The following is a 17,119-nucleotide window of genomic DNA, read 5'->3' on the forward strand; positions in this document are numbered from 1 at the left end:
CTTTTTTCTTTCCCCTTGGTTTCAATAGAGAGTGAGCAAGGGATATTTGAAGAAGTATTACATGGTGACCTAGACTTTTCAACAGACCCATGGCCTAGTATTTCTAAAGGTGCCAAAGATTTAGTAAGGAAAATGCTTATTAGAGATCCCAAAAGGTGGATATCTGCACATGATGTTTTGTGTGAGTTTCTGTCACTGGTTTGCTTTCATAATTAAAATTTTTGTGTTTGACCTGTGTTGCTACTAAAATTAAAGGGGACTCATTTCAGTTGCTTTCCATGAAATGTTTATCACAAGTGATGAAGTTCCAGGGGACTCATTTCAAAAGATGTCGTCCTAACCCAGCAAATGATGCCCCTGAAAGTGATAAGGACTTGGTTAAGCACAGATCTCCTGTTATTCCAGATGATTTTAGGTGCCCAATATCACTTGAGTTGATGAAAGACCATGTGATTGTCTCCACTAGACAGGTAATAATATCAAGCCACCGCCTTCACAGATTATAACATGTGTATATTGACAATCATTTTAATTTTAATTGTCTAACCTTTTTGCAGACATATGAAAGATCCTGTATTCAAAAGTGGATAGACAGACCTGGCAGTACCAGGGATTGCATGTCCTCGTCCAGTAACAGGTCTACTCTAGTTATCCATTTTCTCAAGTAGGACTAGTTATTTTTATTTTTTAATATAATGAAGAAATCTACTTTTAGGTTGGTGATTTATGGCTTGTTCGGAGATTCAAATGGCTGTAAAGAATGAAGATTATGTAACTATATGGGTGTCTAAGATATGGAAAGACAGTCACTTGACATTTTCAGTATGCGACTTCTAGGGGCTTAGGTTTGTTTTCTATATACTTAATTTCTTTGCCAGAACCTTATTTTGCTATAGGACATAATTTCTTTTAGGCATATAAATCAATATCATTAATGCTCAATGCCCTTGGTATACAAATGTGTATATATATATTTATATACAAGAGAAAGTTTAATTGAGTTCAAATATATCATTGAGAATTTTGTTGCTGTAGATGGGAATGCTTGATTTTTTTTTTCCTTTTGGTAATTGGAATGATGGTGGTAAGTTTAAAGATGCGGCTTGCAAATGATGGAAATTATATAGAACTTAAATGGTTTATAGCTTGGAAACAAAGAGAACAAATTGTTGACTTTCAATTGCCATTTGAGATTTTCGGGGCTGTGTAACAAAAGTGAGCACCATTTTGTTATGACTTCATTCAATTTTTAGATGCATAAGTCCAAACTTAATCTAATATGTTGAAAAAAATAATTTCTTTAAGTTCTTACTAGAAAACTTGATTATGGGATTGGATTCTTAGTTGAGTGACTCATTTTAGTTTGAAACTTTATGAAGTTAAGATTAAGTTTTATACAACAATGCTTATGGTTTAAGACAATAAAAAAATCTGCACTCCATATGTTTGGTGAAATACCTTAGAGACATAATATAGAGTATTGATGTTAATGTTACACATTAATTCAAAAGTTCAAGTGCTTTTTTCTTTCTTTATTTCTATTATACATACTTTTCTATAGTTTTCTTCATTATAGGCTTATTGTTTACCGAACAATTTTTTTCTTTGCCATTGTTATATAGTGGTATATGTTTCTTTCGTTTATTATTTTATTTGTCATAGAGGCATTGTGCTTTTATTTTTTGGCTTAGTTTCCTATATATCATTTCACTTTTAGCAATTGGTGGAATTACTAGTAGTGAATAGAAGCCTCTCTTGTCTTAGAAGTAGGCAGTCCATCTCATCTCTAGCTACACCAAAAAGCGATATTGGTTTGTGATTTTTCTCTATAAATATTTGTAATCAATTATGTCTCTTAACATAATATGTTTGTTACAATGCCTCTAAGAAGCTTGTATAAAAAAATATCAAATTTGTTGCTTGTGTTGTGTACCAAAAGTAAAATATCTCTTGCTCAAGATGTGATATTTTTCACCAATGTGTATGTTGTGTATGTGACATCATGAATATTTAACTTGTTGACTTACATTATTTATGAATATTTTGCTAAATAGGTTTATCAAATTCATAATTAAATTTTCTCAAAGATGTATGTTTATTTTATTATTGGATTCTATGTTTTTTTTTGGAGATTTTTTGCTTCATTTGTTATGTAACCTAATTATACATATATTTTGAGACATATAGCCATGAATGTAGCGTATTAATTTTATTAATAAAACTAGTGCATCATGTATTTTTATGTTGTTGAACAGAACAAGTCTTTGCAAACAACTTAGATTTCGCTTTATTTCATTTCATGGTGAAGAGATCCAATTTATATGTAAATACCTCTTGGAGAAGACCTCTTGTATCTTATTATGCCCAGCTCACCCATAACAACTTGTATAGGATTTATATATTAAGACATGAATTAGTTAGATCTCAAGATATGTCATTCGTAATGTGAAAATTGGACCTTTTATTTGGTTAATGAACTTGAAAAATGATTTGTACTTTTACTTTTTCTTTTTTGATAGAGCATTTGTAGAGAATAATTTCCATAATTTGAAAGCTTATATTTAGTATTATGGTATGTATTTTATAATACTTTTTTGGTCTTCTTGAAAGCAATTTTTCTTGAAGTGGACTATGCTTTGATGTTTTTTGGAACTGTTGGTGCTTGCATCCATGGGGCTACTCTTCCTGTTTTCTTTGTATTGTTTGGTATGGTATTATGGTCTGGTAGGTTGGGCTGTGTTGGATTTGTGGGCTGAAAATGAAGTATCAACTATTGGCACCTACCACTTGTTATCATTTGACCCACCTTATGTCGGTGCTGTTATTTTCTTGAAATATCTAAGCGAACACGTGAATGAGGTAAAGACACATTTATATAGAATCTTTTCATTAAGCTGAAAAGTTCAATGTGTTTGTTTACTATGATTACATATTTTGATATATTTCATAAGTTAATTAAAGTATGTGATGATTCTCAATGAATCACTGATAAGTGAATTGGCTATATGGAAGTTTAGTTAGTTATATAAACTAGTTCATATGCTGTTAACTTTTGAGGCTTAAGTTAAAAAAATTGATGAGAAATAAAGAGACTCTAGTTTTTTACAGAAGATGATCTATAAAAATAAAGGTCTCTCCCCATCTTTCCGTGCTATTGGGGGCTATTGTTTCTCATCATTTTTTAGTTTCTGGTATAGGAACTTGAAAAGGAGATAGTTTTTGTTGTGCCAAGTATATCAAGAAGAACTCCACAAAACAGAAGCTTTAATCAAGATACAAATTTAAAGACCAAAAAAATTGATCAAACAAATAACAGTAAAACAAAGAATAATAAAATAACAGGAAACAACACACTAGAATTTACTTGGTTCGAACTAGAGCAAAATTGCTACTAGTCTACATTTAAGGGGCAGCCACTATTATTGATTCTTTCTTATACAATTCTCTTTACAACCTTGACAACACTCTTGTCTTTGTTCCTCTCAAGATGTTACAATTTTAGAGAATAAAACTTGTTCTTTTTCACGACTAGTGAAAAAACTAAAGTAATACAACAAACTTAAAGAAATAGAACCAACAAACTTAACAGAAACAATTAGAAGTTAGTTTCCTGGACCAATATAACAAATTTCCTCCTTGGTTCAAAAACTAAACTTGAACTAGTGACTGCCCAAATAGCCCCGTAGGGCCTATCCATCTTGTAATTGAATGAGATCCAAGCAGTGATAAAACTTGCTGCCTGGAAGTACAAGCAATAGCAGTTTTAAAACTCTTAGGTTCATCATCAAGGGAGAATCTTTTATCTATGTAAGAAAGAAATCTAATTGTTGTTCTCAAATTGATGATTTTGCTATCAGCCTATTATAAACTATATGTGGTGCCCCCTTGCTTCTCTGTCATTTCCTTTTTGTTCTCAAATTGATGATGTTGGCTTGTGCTGTTATAATCTGGATTGGGATGGGAAAAAACCCTATTGATTCTACAGTGGTGGCTCGGGTATGCACTATGCACATATCGATACATTTTGTATTTTTCTTTCCTTGGTATTATAATAGAATGCTGTCTAGATTTTCCTGACTATGAATTGATCTTAGTTTTTCTTTTTATTATGACATGAATACATATGAAATGGTTAATAATTACGCTAAATCTCTTTTTCCTATGCTTCCAACATAGTTACATACCAGGCATTATAGCCAGTATAGCGGAAGGCTCAATCATTTTTATTGTTTCATTTTTTTATTTATAATTGTATGCAAAAATTCCAATTTAGCTTCCAAAAGTAGCGAAAAAAAAATATAAATAGCCCCCTTTAATAAAACTATGGCTCCATGCCGGTCCAGTACTGTTTATGGTCCATGATTAAGTTATTGCTTTCTAAGGCTACTTAGGGATTTCTAGTTGCTTTCCCACATTTAAGGATTTTCCAATGGCTTATTTGTGGTACAACATACACTGTAAACAGGAGATTACTTTTGCAAAGTGTTCAAATAAGATAATTGGCATGTCTAAGATGCTAAGTTAAAACTAACTTTTCTTATTTTGTGCTTTCTATGAGTTAAATGAACAACTGTTAGTGATAAATTGCTATAACCTTGATTGCAATATCTTCTGATAGAACAAAGAAGGTTATGATACTTTTACTTCTTCATGGATTAACATTATATTGGAGTTGTGACAATAATATTATTGATTTACGCAGGTATATGTAGAGGTTTTTGCAGGAGCAATGCTTTTATTAGCTGGAGCACTAGCTTGTTATGGTAAGCAATTTTCGTTCAAGTTTATCTGCTTTCAATTGTCAGAAGTTCTAGTTATCATCTGTTTTGTTCATTTTCTAGTAATTTTTGTTTCGGTGTAGGAACTAATTAGGTCATTGTTGGTTATTTTTGCTTGATGGGATGACCCAATACATAGTTTTTGTATTATGGTGTCAGAACTTATTACACTTCACAAGATGCTATTGACTTATTTTTAGTTGAATGAAGTAATATAAAGGTTAATACTTAAAAGAATCGGAATTCCACTTGCTTCCATATTTACAAGAATATGCAATTTAAGTATGATGTATTTCATTTACAATAAATAAAATAATAATTTCTGACAGCTATAAAACTATAAAATATGTCAAGCAAAAGTAAAGGATTTGCCCCAAATTAACAGGACCTCACATGTAATTTCAAATTCAACACTGATGCTTCCTTGATTTTCTCTATTACATTGAGGCGTTAATATTGACTCAGATTGTTTCAATTGATTCAGAAAGTTTGAGTTACCCATTTTTTCTCAGAAATTGATGGTTTTAATTCCTTCCAAAGAAATCCTAGAGAAAAAATAAAATCATGATCATTAGAGTCTATTTTTAATGGATTTTGTTATTTGTATTTTTCATCATAAGGTCAAAGTGTTTATATATAATGAACTCTCAGGAGAAGTCACTATTTGGACACTTTTCCATATGTTTGATTTTTCAGAAATTGGAAAAGCACAGGTTGTTTTACACATGTTTTCTTTTACCATTAGTGCATGCTAATTATTCTGTTATGTGGTGCGGTGAATACTTTTTACGATCAAAACAAATTACTTGGGTCCTTTATTATTATTATTTAAGTTATAATTTTTTTTTTGTCTTTCTTTTTTTCAAGGAATATTACTATGCCTGAAAATGAGCAAAGTCAGAACTGAAAGAGCTTCTTCAGAGCTTTGGAAGGTACTTTTTTCCAATTCATTCTTAATATGATATTACCTTCTTTCTTAGCTGCTTTGAGTTTTGCCATCTCTGATGCTAAACATTCTTTACTTTTCAACTTTATCCAGATATAAGATTGCTCAAAAGGTTTGTTTTTTGGCATATAAATTGAAAACCTTTTTATGAGCACTTTCCATGTTTTTTTTTCATGAAAGTTGTTAAGTTGTGCTGAATGAATGTAACTTTGGGTTTGCAGGTTGCGGGTTTAGTTGTTGTTTGTGTTATATGTTTCACCTCTAATGCTTTTGTGGCTTTGTTAACTGACATTCCTGTAAGTTCCTATCTATAGGGCATGTAATGCCATTCATTTTTCATTCAAACATCTAACTCGGTCTAATAGATCTCTAGCAGTTCATTCTCGTAATTTTAAAAAAAAAATTTGCAGATGCTTTATCACTGGCATGACCAGGAAGTGAATGGTGGTTGCATTTCTCTTCTAATTGTGTATTATTTTGTAGGTAAGTAATGCTAACTAACCCTTCCAAATTTAGTTACTTTGTAGATTGCCAAGGTTCTATTGTTAGATCTCTCCTTAGCCCCCCTAATGATTACTTGGAGTTAAGCATTGATTAGCAGAGTTAGATGTAAATTTTCTTGTTGATAATAAATAATAGCTCTTACAGGTTGAACATGGTTAAAATATTGTTCTTCTCTCTAGTAAAATGCTCTTGGGAGAATTGGTAAATTGTCTGTTGATTTGTTTTATTCACTTTTGTGTGCTTCTAGGTTCATCAATCCCCTCAGCTTTTTTATTATGGGTAATGAGAGAAGCACCACCATTAATAACAGCTTATGTACAACAAGAATCAGTTACATTAACTTTCGTAAGTGATAGTACAGCAGCAATACCAAATCCTCAGCACTGGACGACTGCGCCAAGTGTGAGAAATCAGGTCTGTATTATTCTCCCTTCATATTCTTCATCTATGTCATGTATATAGACACTGATAAAGTCAAGTTTTTGGAGTTGTTTATGTATCAAAGTTGAAACTTTGTTAATGATTTTATGAACCATCTTTGAAAAATAAAATTTCATCAGGGTGATAAAGTCAGAGTAGTACAGACTCTACTGTTTGTTGAAGGAATTAACACACTTCTTCAAACTCTCTTTGGAACCAGACTTCCTACTATTATTGGAGGGTCTTATGCATTCATGGTCCCTATTATATCTATCATTCATGATTCATCATTGGCTAGCATTGAGGACCCTCATGTCGTAAGTGCAACCCTTCTATTCTTGAATAAGGCATTTCCTTTTCCTTGATATCACTAAAGCATTCTTTTATGGTATGACTTCTTTGCTATCTTTGTGTTGTAAGGAAGCTTACTTTTCTTGTACATTTTTCTAGAGATTTCTCAACACCATGAGAGCAGTCCAAGGTGCTTTGATAGTAGCATCAAGCATACAGATTATCCTAGGATACAGTCAAATTTGGGCCATCTGTTCCTGGTAGGATTTATCAATCTTGGAATTAGAGGTAGTTGATTCAGGTATAATGCTGAAACCTAAAAACAACAGTATAATAGCTTGTGATTCTTGCTATTCAAATGGTTCTTTAGAGGGAATAAAAATTGGATGGTTCCTATTCCAAGGGGGGAAACAATGATTCCTTTGTTTTTAAGTGTCAAGTGCAGTACCAATCTTTCAAAATCCTGATATTTCTATGCAATTTATGGTATTGAACTTGGTTTGGTCACATTTTTAGTCTTATTGAACCATTTTCTCTAGTTCAGACATGATATGGACTAGTCCTTTATGAATGCTGAATGGACATTTGACCATATGGTCCCCATGCATTTTTCTGTTGAAATATGTTTTACTGTACATTGGCTTTAAGGTCTGTTAACTATTTTTTGCACTTTGGAATTGGCACAAATGGGAATCTTCAATTTGTTGTGTTTTGATTATTTAAAAATTTGCCAAGAGTTTCTTTTCTTGATAGGCTTGTTTGATTTTTCTATAAATATTTTGGTTTACCTTGTTCTTTCTATTGATATTTTTTTTCTTTATGCTCTAGGCGGTGTGTTTTGCTTTAATGGGCATTGGCAGCTCATTTCATGCTCAAGAAACTGCTGTGAGTGGGTAATTGGAGAGTCGAGTGTGGTAAATACTGTTTTTTTCCTGTGTACTATGTTATGTTTGGGGTCATTTGGGACATGTTACTTTCTGATTCTTTTGAGATCTGCATGTAAAAGCCTCAACTTATCTGTTTGCAAACATTTGTTGAAAACATCAGGTTCTGGCCTTCGGGTACTATGTGACTTCAGGCCATCAACTACAGAGGTTAACATAACAATAAAGCTTTTACTTGTGTTGCTTTTCTCGACAGTGGAGTTTTGTTGTCTCAGTTCACGTTTTGGTGGCATGATAAACATGGAATCTGTCGAGGACGTGGCTAATATTTCTAATGTGTCTGGGATTACTACCCATTCTTTGCAACTGTACAGTCATTGCTGACCACTGGACCATCTCCCTGCAACTGTACAGTCATTGCAACTGTTGTTTATTTCTTTGTGTTGAAAGTAGTAACTTTTAACTATGTTGAATATTTAAGACTCCTTGAATACTTAAAGAACATTTTGTTGTTGATGACAGTGTTGAATGTTTTAAACTAATTTGTGGATTGTTAATACAATGTTGAATGTTCTTACTTTTTGTTATTTGAAAATCAAGTTCATTTGATGATGCTAGTATATATTAGAAAGCTAATTTTAATTATATAAAAAAATTAAAATATAATAGAATAAATTAGTATTATATAAATAAAATATATAATGAGAATTTAAACTTATCTAAATATTAAAATAATACAAAAATTGTGTTATAATATCTATTATAATAACAATTTTTATGCAAAGAATTGTGTTATGCAAACTTCATTATATAACACAAATAATGTGTTATACTAAAGTGTAGTATAACAGAAAAAATGTGTTATACTACACTTTAGTATAACACAAACAATGTGTTATACTAAAGTGTAGTATAACACAAATTTATAAGTATTGAAATGTGTTATATAATCGACTATAAATAACATAATTAAACACTTATCTATATATTAAAATAACACAGAAAATGTGTTATCGTTGACAGTATCATAACACATCTGTATAACAATGATAAAGTGTTATGTAAAGTACCCTAACCTACGATAACATAGTCGGTGTTAACACATCAGAAAGTGTTATGGTATGTTTTGATAACACATTTTCGGTGTTATTAAAAGCATTTTTTCTTGGAGTGACATACACTTTATTCAAGACCACATCAATAATATTGGATCTTCATGATAAATGACGTGTATTATTAAATACAAATATGAGTGCAAAATATTAAATTTATTTAATTAACAGTAATCGTTCATACAAAAATACGCTTTAATGGCACAAATCCCAACAATCTCTCACTTGCCCTAAAGAAGATGAGACATGTCGCGTAATCCTAAATCAAAGAAATGACTATCAAAACTCGTAGCAGGCAGTGTTTTTGTAAAGGGGTTAGCATGGTTGTTTGCTGATTCAATCTTCTGAACGATTACATCCCCTCTTTCTACTATCTCTCTTATGAGATGGTACTTACGCTCGAGATGTTTGACTCTCTTATGGATTCTCTGTTCTCTTGAGTTGGCAATTGCTCTACTGTTGTCACAGTAGAGTACATATGGTTTATCCATGTCTGGAACAATTTCCAGATCACCCAAAAATTTCCTAAGCCATACAACCTCTTTGCTGCTTCTCTTGCAGCAACATATTCTACTTCCATGGCGGAGTCAGCAATGTAAGCTTACTTCATACTCCTCCATATAATTGCTCCACCCCAAGCATGAAAACTAATCTAGGCGTAGATTTCCCAGAATCTTTTGGAAGTCAAAATCTGTATATCCGATTGGAATCAAATTCTCTCTGGAATATACTAGCATATAGTCTCTCATTCTCCTAAGATACTTGAGAATTTTTTTGACTGCTACCCAGTGGTCGAATCATGGATTTGACTAGTACCTATTGGCTATACCCATAACATAGCAAATGTCAAGTATGGTACATAACATTGCATACATTAAGCTTCTTACTGTGGAGGCATAGGGTATCCGTCTCATTTCCTCTTCCTCTTGGAGTGTCTTAGTACATTGGTTCTTGGAGAGGTGAACACCATGACGAGATGGGAGATTTCCCTTCTAGGAGTTCTACATTGCATACTTCACAAGTATTTTATCTATATAAGATGCTTGAGACAATGCCAACAACTTTTTCTTGCGGTCACAAATTAATCGTATCCCAAGAACGTAGCTTGCCTCTCCCAAATCTTTCATTTGGAATTAGTTGGCTAGCAAAACTTTTACTCAGATAATTTATTCACATTATTCCCAATGAGTAATATATCATCTACATATAAAACTAGAAACACCACTTTGTCCTTATCAATTTGCTTGTATACATAGGTCTCATCGACATTTTGATCAAAATCATAAGAATTAATAACTTGGCCAAATCTTATTGTAATTATCCAAATTTCCTAATAAGGCTTAGGGCCTTGATTAGGGGGCCAAGATGGAAAATCTTGGAGTTATATGATTATGTGATATTTATGTGTATCATTATGTGATTATGTGAGTTATATTATAATATGACTAGATATGCATGTTTATGTGTAATAAATATGCATGTGGGCCCAAATCTATTCAATTGGAAAATTTTCATATTTTGGCCATTTTGGGTATATTTGGCATATATGTGGTATGTGTGTGGTACTTCATTATTATTTGGTTATGCTTGGGTTACTCAGCATGAGGCGATCCTAGGAAGCAAGCTGGTGGGAAAGTCACAAAGGGATTCATACTTGACTCGGAGTGAGTCAAGGGGTATTATGGGTATTTAGCACATTACTGGGATATTGGGTAATGGGAATAAATATTTGATGATAAATTGGGAGTTAGTGAGATTAGGAGAGAATTATGAGAATTTTGACTATTTTACCCTGGGGGGCATTTTCGGGACCCCTGGCATTAGGATTTGCTTGAGGTTACTTAAGCTTGAAGTAACCTGTTAGAATTATAAAATAGAACATTCAGAACGTTCTCTCTCTCTCCTATTCCCTTTTTGACATCGATCGCATTTTCGAAGGAAACTTGATCTTTAGGACTTGGATTTAGGCAAGGATCGAGGCATAGCAATTCTAGGGAAGATTAGTATCTTTTTAGCTGGAGAATTTAGTTGGGAAACGACTTAATCAGAGGTAATCCAAGTTTTAAGTTTTGAGTTTTTGCGTTTTTAAGTTTGAATTGGATTTTATGTTTGGATGATTTGAAGCTTGGATTTTAATGGTTTTGGTTAATTAGGATGTTTGGGAACTTTGATTTTGGGATTTGGAGATGTTTGGATAGGTTTTTGGACTGTTTTAAAATGAAGAAAATGAAGGTTTTTGGCTGGTTCGTGGTTGAGCCGCGACCCTGCTTTAGGGCACCGTGACCCAAGCTTGATGAAGAGGATGAGGTTGGCTGATGGGTAGGTAGGGCTGCGGCGCAAGGTTGGTGCGCTGCGGTGCAAGGTGCAGACAGAGAGGTGGTCTGGCTTCTATCTAGAGGCGGGACGCGACTCAGGGTTTGGGGGTCGCGGCGCTTAAGGGCAGTTTTGCCCAGATTTGGTTTTTAGTCGTGGGAACTTAACTCTAAGGGCCTGAGATCAATCCTACTACCCAGTTGAGTAGGATTCGACATCCTAGAGGCTTAGGTTGGGTTTGGAAGTATTTTTTTACTCATTTTTGATGAGGTTTTATATTATGGTTGTGACTAGGTTATCGCTAGGGGCTTGGAATCAAGATCGTGCTTAAGGATTGTTTATTGGTAACTTGTGCTTGGACCAAAGGTAAGAAAACTGCACCCAGTATGTGACATGTAGGGTTATTGATGAGGCATGTTGAGTACTCTATATATGGACATTGATTGCATTGAAAATGCATAGCAGCACATGTGATTAGGACATGACATGAATATTGAATATGGAATTGATCAGAGCTTAAGTCTCTATAAATGTGCATCATAATTATGCTAGTGATTGATGAGTAAGCATGCAGAATGCCCTGTATTTGAATATTTGACATATGATAAATGCCTAGTTGCATTGCTTACTTGTGAATGGTACTGACTTATTAGTCAGCAACGGCAATGGTGTCAGTATTGATTGTGAAACTATGACTTATTAGTCAAGTTCGGCAGTGGTACTGGGCACTGGTAGTATGGTATTGGCTTATGAGTCAAGAACGGTATTAGCGTGTTTAACGTAAGCTGAAAAGATTAGATCTAATCGACATAAGCATTATCAACATAAGCATGAAATTCTTGACCGACCCCAAGTTCGATGAAAACAAAAGCGCTTGTCTGGTCTAAACGCTAGTTACATAGAGCCAGGGCCAAAAGGCTCAGGTGACTGTAACATCACATGGCTTAGGGTGCGAAGCCCAAGTTCGTGACTTATTAGTTACTTATCTGGTTCAAGTTCGTGACTTATTAGTTACTTATATGGTTCAAGTTCGTGACTTATTAGTTACTTATTTGGTTCAAGTTCGTGACTTATTAGTTACTTATCTGGTTCAAGTTTGCGACTTATTAGTTACTTATCTGGTTCAAGTTCGTGACTTATTAGTTACTTATCTGGTTTAAGTTCGTGACTCATTAGTCATCTATTCAAAGAACATATTCTCAGATTGACTTGATAGTCATCTATACAGGAGGGCAGGGTCCACAATCATTTATTTGGACTTGCTTACATGCATGAATAGGGCTATTATTGCTAGGCATGCTATTATGATTCAGTGACATGTTATCCTGTTCATGAGCATATTGAGTTTTCTTGTTGAGCCTCGGCTCACGGGTGCTATGTGGTGCAGGTAAAGGCAAAAGAAAGCTGGACCATCCTTGAGTTGGAGAGCTTAGGTGACAATGTGTACATATGCGGCTGCTCGACCACCACGACTAAGGGTTTAAAGAGGAACTAGGGTTAAACCTTATTTTGTCACTTAGGTTGGCTGGTTGTAAATGTTTTCTTGTAATTAACCTTTAAAATATATTTTGGGATCCCAAAGTATACAGCAAACGTTTTTGTGAAATGTTGTATCTTTAACAAATTTTTTTAACCCTAAACCGTTAATCACATTTAGCTACACAATTATGGCCAAATGACTTGGTTAGTGAGTTTAGCACTGTTTAAAATGCACACCGTAACGGTCCCTGGGTAGTAGGGCATTACACTTATGTTCCATGATTTGGATGCTTGATTAAGTCCATAAATGGACCTTTGTTGTATGCAAACCTTTGTTCTTTGCCTTGTTCTATGAAACCCTTTGGTTGTACCATAAAGATACTTTCATCAATGTGGTCATTCATAAAAGCCATTTTGACATCCATTTGCCAAATCTGATAGTCAAAATGATTGCCAATGGATAAGAAGATCCAGATGGATTTAAGCATGGCCATAGGAGAAAATGTTTCTTCATAATCCACACCTTCTTTCTGTGTGTAGCCTTTAGCAACTAGCCTCGCTTTGAAAGTCTCTTCTTTCCCATCAACTCCTCTCATTCTCTTGTATATCTATTTGCACCCAATGGGTTTTATATCTTGAGGTGGGTGATATTGATTTAATATGCACAATTATATGCAATCATCTCAAATAATATAGATAATAAATCCAAATCGTTCCCACAGAGACTATAAGAAATTACCAATAATTAATTCTTAATTTCTATTTGACTGCTAAAACTAGAATGATTATTAAACTAAATTGCAAAATTCAAATTAAACATAAACAATAATAAAGAATAATTCAATAATTAAAATCCTAGGGTATATTAATTTCATAAACTTTTCCACTTATCATTTTTACTTATCAGAACAATCAATTCTTCAATTTTTTATCCTAATAGCAGGTTAACAAAAACAATCTTAATTATTTTTCAAGGTAAAAAGATCTCAATCTATATGCAAACTTTCCACATATCTGTGATAAATTTTAACATATAGCAAACAATAAATGTAGAAACCCTCAAATGATATAAATACTATCGTCCTATATGCAATTTATGTCTGTATGGCTATAGAATATTCAGTTCTCCCCTTTCGGATCTCGAATCAAAATCATTGAACATGTAAATATTGATCGGGTATTCACAAGCATTAAGAACAAACCATACAAATATAGGATAAAAGAAGAAGAAATTCATTGACTTTCATAGAAAATTAACAAGCATCCAAGTGACTACATTAAACCCTAGAACTAAGTGTTTAGTTCATATCAGACATGACAGACAAAAAAAAATAATTATTCATACTCATAAAATTTAATAGTTTGAAGAAAAAAAATGAAATATGGAACTACAGAAAAATAATATCTAAGAGTCATAATTGCTCACAAATTCGTAATCAAAACATCTAACCTCTCTTTTTTAAAATCTAAATTCTGAACTTATATAAAAAAAAAACTAATCCCTCTTTGTTAGCAAGGCGGTCCAGGACTTGGCCTTTCTTAAGTCGCGGCCCGTGTCTTTTCTAAGGCATCTCAGCATTCGTTTGGGCCTTCAGGCATCGTGGCCCTCTTTAGCCAGGTCGCGGCTCACGTCTTCTAAGGCCTCCTGGAATTGTCTCGATTTCCTCCAACACCGCGACCCTCTTGACCAAGTCGCGACCTTTAAACTCTTAACAAATTAGGCAGCCTTTGACTTTGCTGAGTCGCAGCTTGCTTGACCAAGTCGAGACCCTAATTCCTCGTATGCTCAATTTTCACTTTTTAGCTCTTTTCTCCACCTCAAATCGTCTTGACTTCTCTCGGATGATAAGAACTAATGCCAAATGACTACAAACATCATTAAAATTGCCCATTTTTGTCCACAAACTCCGCTTCTTTCCATTCCATCCCATGATTCATAGAAAAATCTAAAAACAAAACAAATGCGTAATATTGCACAAAACACACAAATAGACTCAAAACCACTATAAAAATACACTCTAAAATGACCCTAAAACGAACTTATCAAACTCCCCAAACTTAATCTTTTCTCGCCCTCGAGCAAAAGACACAAACTCACAAAACATAGCTTAAACACAAAACATAGTTTTAACGTGAACCCAATGAACGAAATTTTTTTTATATGCCTCAAAGTCATGAATGTAGATCACAAAATTCTCATAAAATTACTAAACATGAATTACAACCCAAATTTTCAGTTAAACTAATCCTCTAAAACACTTTAACCTATAAACATCAATGACAACCTACTCATTCCCAATAAATAATACACTCAACTCATTCATGCATATCAAATTCCCATCCAACAAACCAACTTTCCAATTATTCCATAAGCTCACTTACTTGCCATTCTCCACTAATATAAATCAAAATATGCTCATAAATCAATAGGACTTTGTAAGCTTATAATGTTAGGCTTAGGTATAGGTGGATAACAAGATAATTTTTTTAAGATAAAAAATACCATAAGCACATGAACAATCTAATTACAACCTGTTATCCATATTTTCCACCTTGTACACGTGGCATGGCCAAATGGTTTCCATGGGCTCCCAGGAGAGATCCGGGCCCAACAAGGGCGCAATGTCCGATGAGCAACCAAACCTTGTTGTCCCAAACCATGCCGAGCCCAATAGCTGGCGAGTAGCACGAGCATAATAAAGGGACTAGAATTGAGATACAGGCCCAAACCACCTTCCCGGGAACATGTAACCTCTATGCCCCCGGATGTAAATTATGGTGGCGGATGATCCAGTCCGGGAGACGAATCCCATCGAGTGGGATCCAAGTGAGGTTTCCAGATCCATTGCCAATGCTTAAACTCGCCATCAAGATGTCCACCCTGGTAAATGAACACGGACCACATATCCGAGTAGAACAATCCCAATCTTTCCTGCAACTAACATGTGCCAAAGAAATTCGACATTTGGTCTCTTTGACTAACCTGCAGAATGGGGTATGCATGGAACGTACAATGTTCCTAGGAAACGGTACCGCCATTACTCTGATAGATCCTATCCCCAGGATCCCCTTGGTAGCCCACGCGGCCCAGTTTGTGCCAACGTACAAAAGGCAGTTGTAAGGCTCTACCACACCTAGACTAGCCCAACAGGCCTAGATTAACAACCTTTAATCATGTTACATTCTTGTATTATGGCTCTATTAACAAGCATTTATAAATATATCCTTATTGGGCCCGAATTAGTCTGGCCCAAGTCACATGAATGCCTATAAATAGGGTCATTCGTGCATTGTAGCAAGGGTCTCAATTTTCTCTTGTAAGCAAAACGCTGCTGAACTTGCAGAAAACCTCCATTGTTAAACTCTCTAAAGCCTAATACTAGTGACTCGTGGACTAAGGCTCATTAACGCCCCAACCATGTAAAAATTGTGATCTTATTCATTTCCTAGCCTTTCTTTTTAGCTCTTATTTTTCAATATATTTATAGTTTCCGAAAATCTTGGAAATATTTTGGTACTTTCGTTGAGAGCCTGAAGAAAGCTTGAATCAATCTTTGTCATCAACGAAGATGGTGAACACCAGACATACCGTGTTTGATCCCGCTCACCACCAGCAACAAGACAATGGAGAATCATTACAAAACCAACAACTTCCTCAGAACCAGCCAGAGGATGTGCCTTATCATGGGCCTCTGCCTGAAGACTCCCAGAACTTTGGAGAAGGGGTTGAATATGATGAAGATTATTATGAGGAAGATGGAGAGGGGTATGAGGACCACGAGGTCGAGAATCCTGTTGATCTTGGCGAGAATTATGTTGAGCTTGAACGGAAGGATCCAGAAGTGGTCCGTGTGAGGCAATAGGTCCTCGACAAAGAAGTAAGGATGGCGGAACAGCAAGAGATCAATAGCCAGATGCAAGAGTCCCTCCTAGCTCTTCAAGCTTTTATTGCTACTTAGGGACTTACAGTCGTTCCTCCCCCAGGAACACAACCGCCTATCCCTCCTACAGGGATTGGCGTACCCAACAACACTACAACCCCTATTCCTCCTTGGGAATGATCCCCTCATCTTGGAGCCGGTCCATCGAACCCAACTCAAGAAAAAGGGAAAGACAAAGTGGTCTTTCCCATCGAAAAAGAAAACCCACAAAAGAAATCTCCTTTCGCTCCAAAAACTAGGGCAGACCCAGGGTAATTCCCTAGGAAAGAACGGATGAATCCTGTCCTAGGAAGGAATCATCCGAACAATCTATAGGGGAAATACTCACAGGGTACTAAGCCCCGGAATGTCCCTAGATAGGACGATCAGGGAAGGCGAATTTATCCCAATGCCTCTGTGAACAAGGATCACGAAGGACGTAGATGCGGGGAGGAGCCAAGAGTGGTCAACT

At 34.8% G+C, this 17,119-nt stretch overlaps 1 protein-coding gene across 4 annotated transcripts; it reads left to right on the forward strand.

Annotated features, from left to right (window-relative positions):
* The first annotated feature begins 624 nt into the window (after nucleotides 1-624).
* On the forward strand, nucleotides 625-8,405 carry LOC133818644 (uncharacterized). 4 transcript variants are annotated; one of them, XM_062251662.1, is made up of 6 exons: nucleotides 625-845; nucleotides 4,703-4,763; nucleotides 5,646-5,710; nucleotides 5,946-6,020; nucleotides 7,768-7,853; nucleotides 7,987-8,337. In XM_062251662.1, the coding sequence occupies exons 2-5, from the start codon at nucleotides 4,730-4,732 to the stop codon at nucleotides 7,834-7,836; spliced, it is 243 nt and encodes an 80-aa protein (XP_062107646.1). In that variant the 5' UTR covers nucleotides 625-845; nucleotides 4,703-4,729; the 3' UTR covers nucleotides 7,837-7,853; nucleotides 7,987-8,337. The 4 variants fall into 4 exon arrangements, 2 of the variants coding, with proteins under 2 accessions (XP_062107646.1, XP_062107636.1); XR_009886009.1 differs by lacking the exons at nucleotides 625-845; nucleotides 5,946-6,020 and adding exons at nucleotides 3,945-3,996; nucleotides 7,099-7,199 and having other exon boundaries at nucleotides 7,987-8,405; XM_062251652.1 differs by lacking the exon at nucleotides 625-845 and adding an exon at nucleotides 3,945-3,996 and having other exon boundaries at nucleotides 8,080-8,337.
* The last annotated feature ends 8,714 nt before the right edge of the window (nucleotides 8,406-17,119 follow it).

This window comes from Humulus lupulus, chromosome 1 (genome assembly GCF_963169125.1).
Source record: "Humulus lupulus chromosome 1, drHumLupu1.1, whole genome shotgun sequence".
NCBI classification, from domain to species: domain Eukaryota; kingdom Viridiplantae; phylum Streptophyta; class Magnoliopsida; order Rosales; family Cannabaceae; genus Humulus; species Humulus lupulus.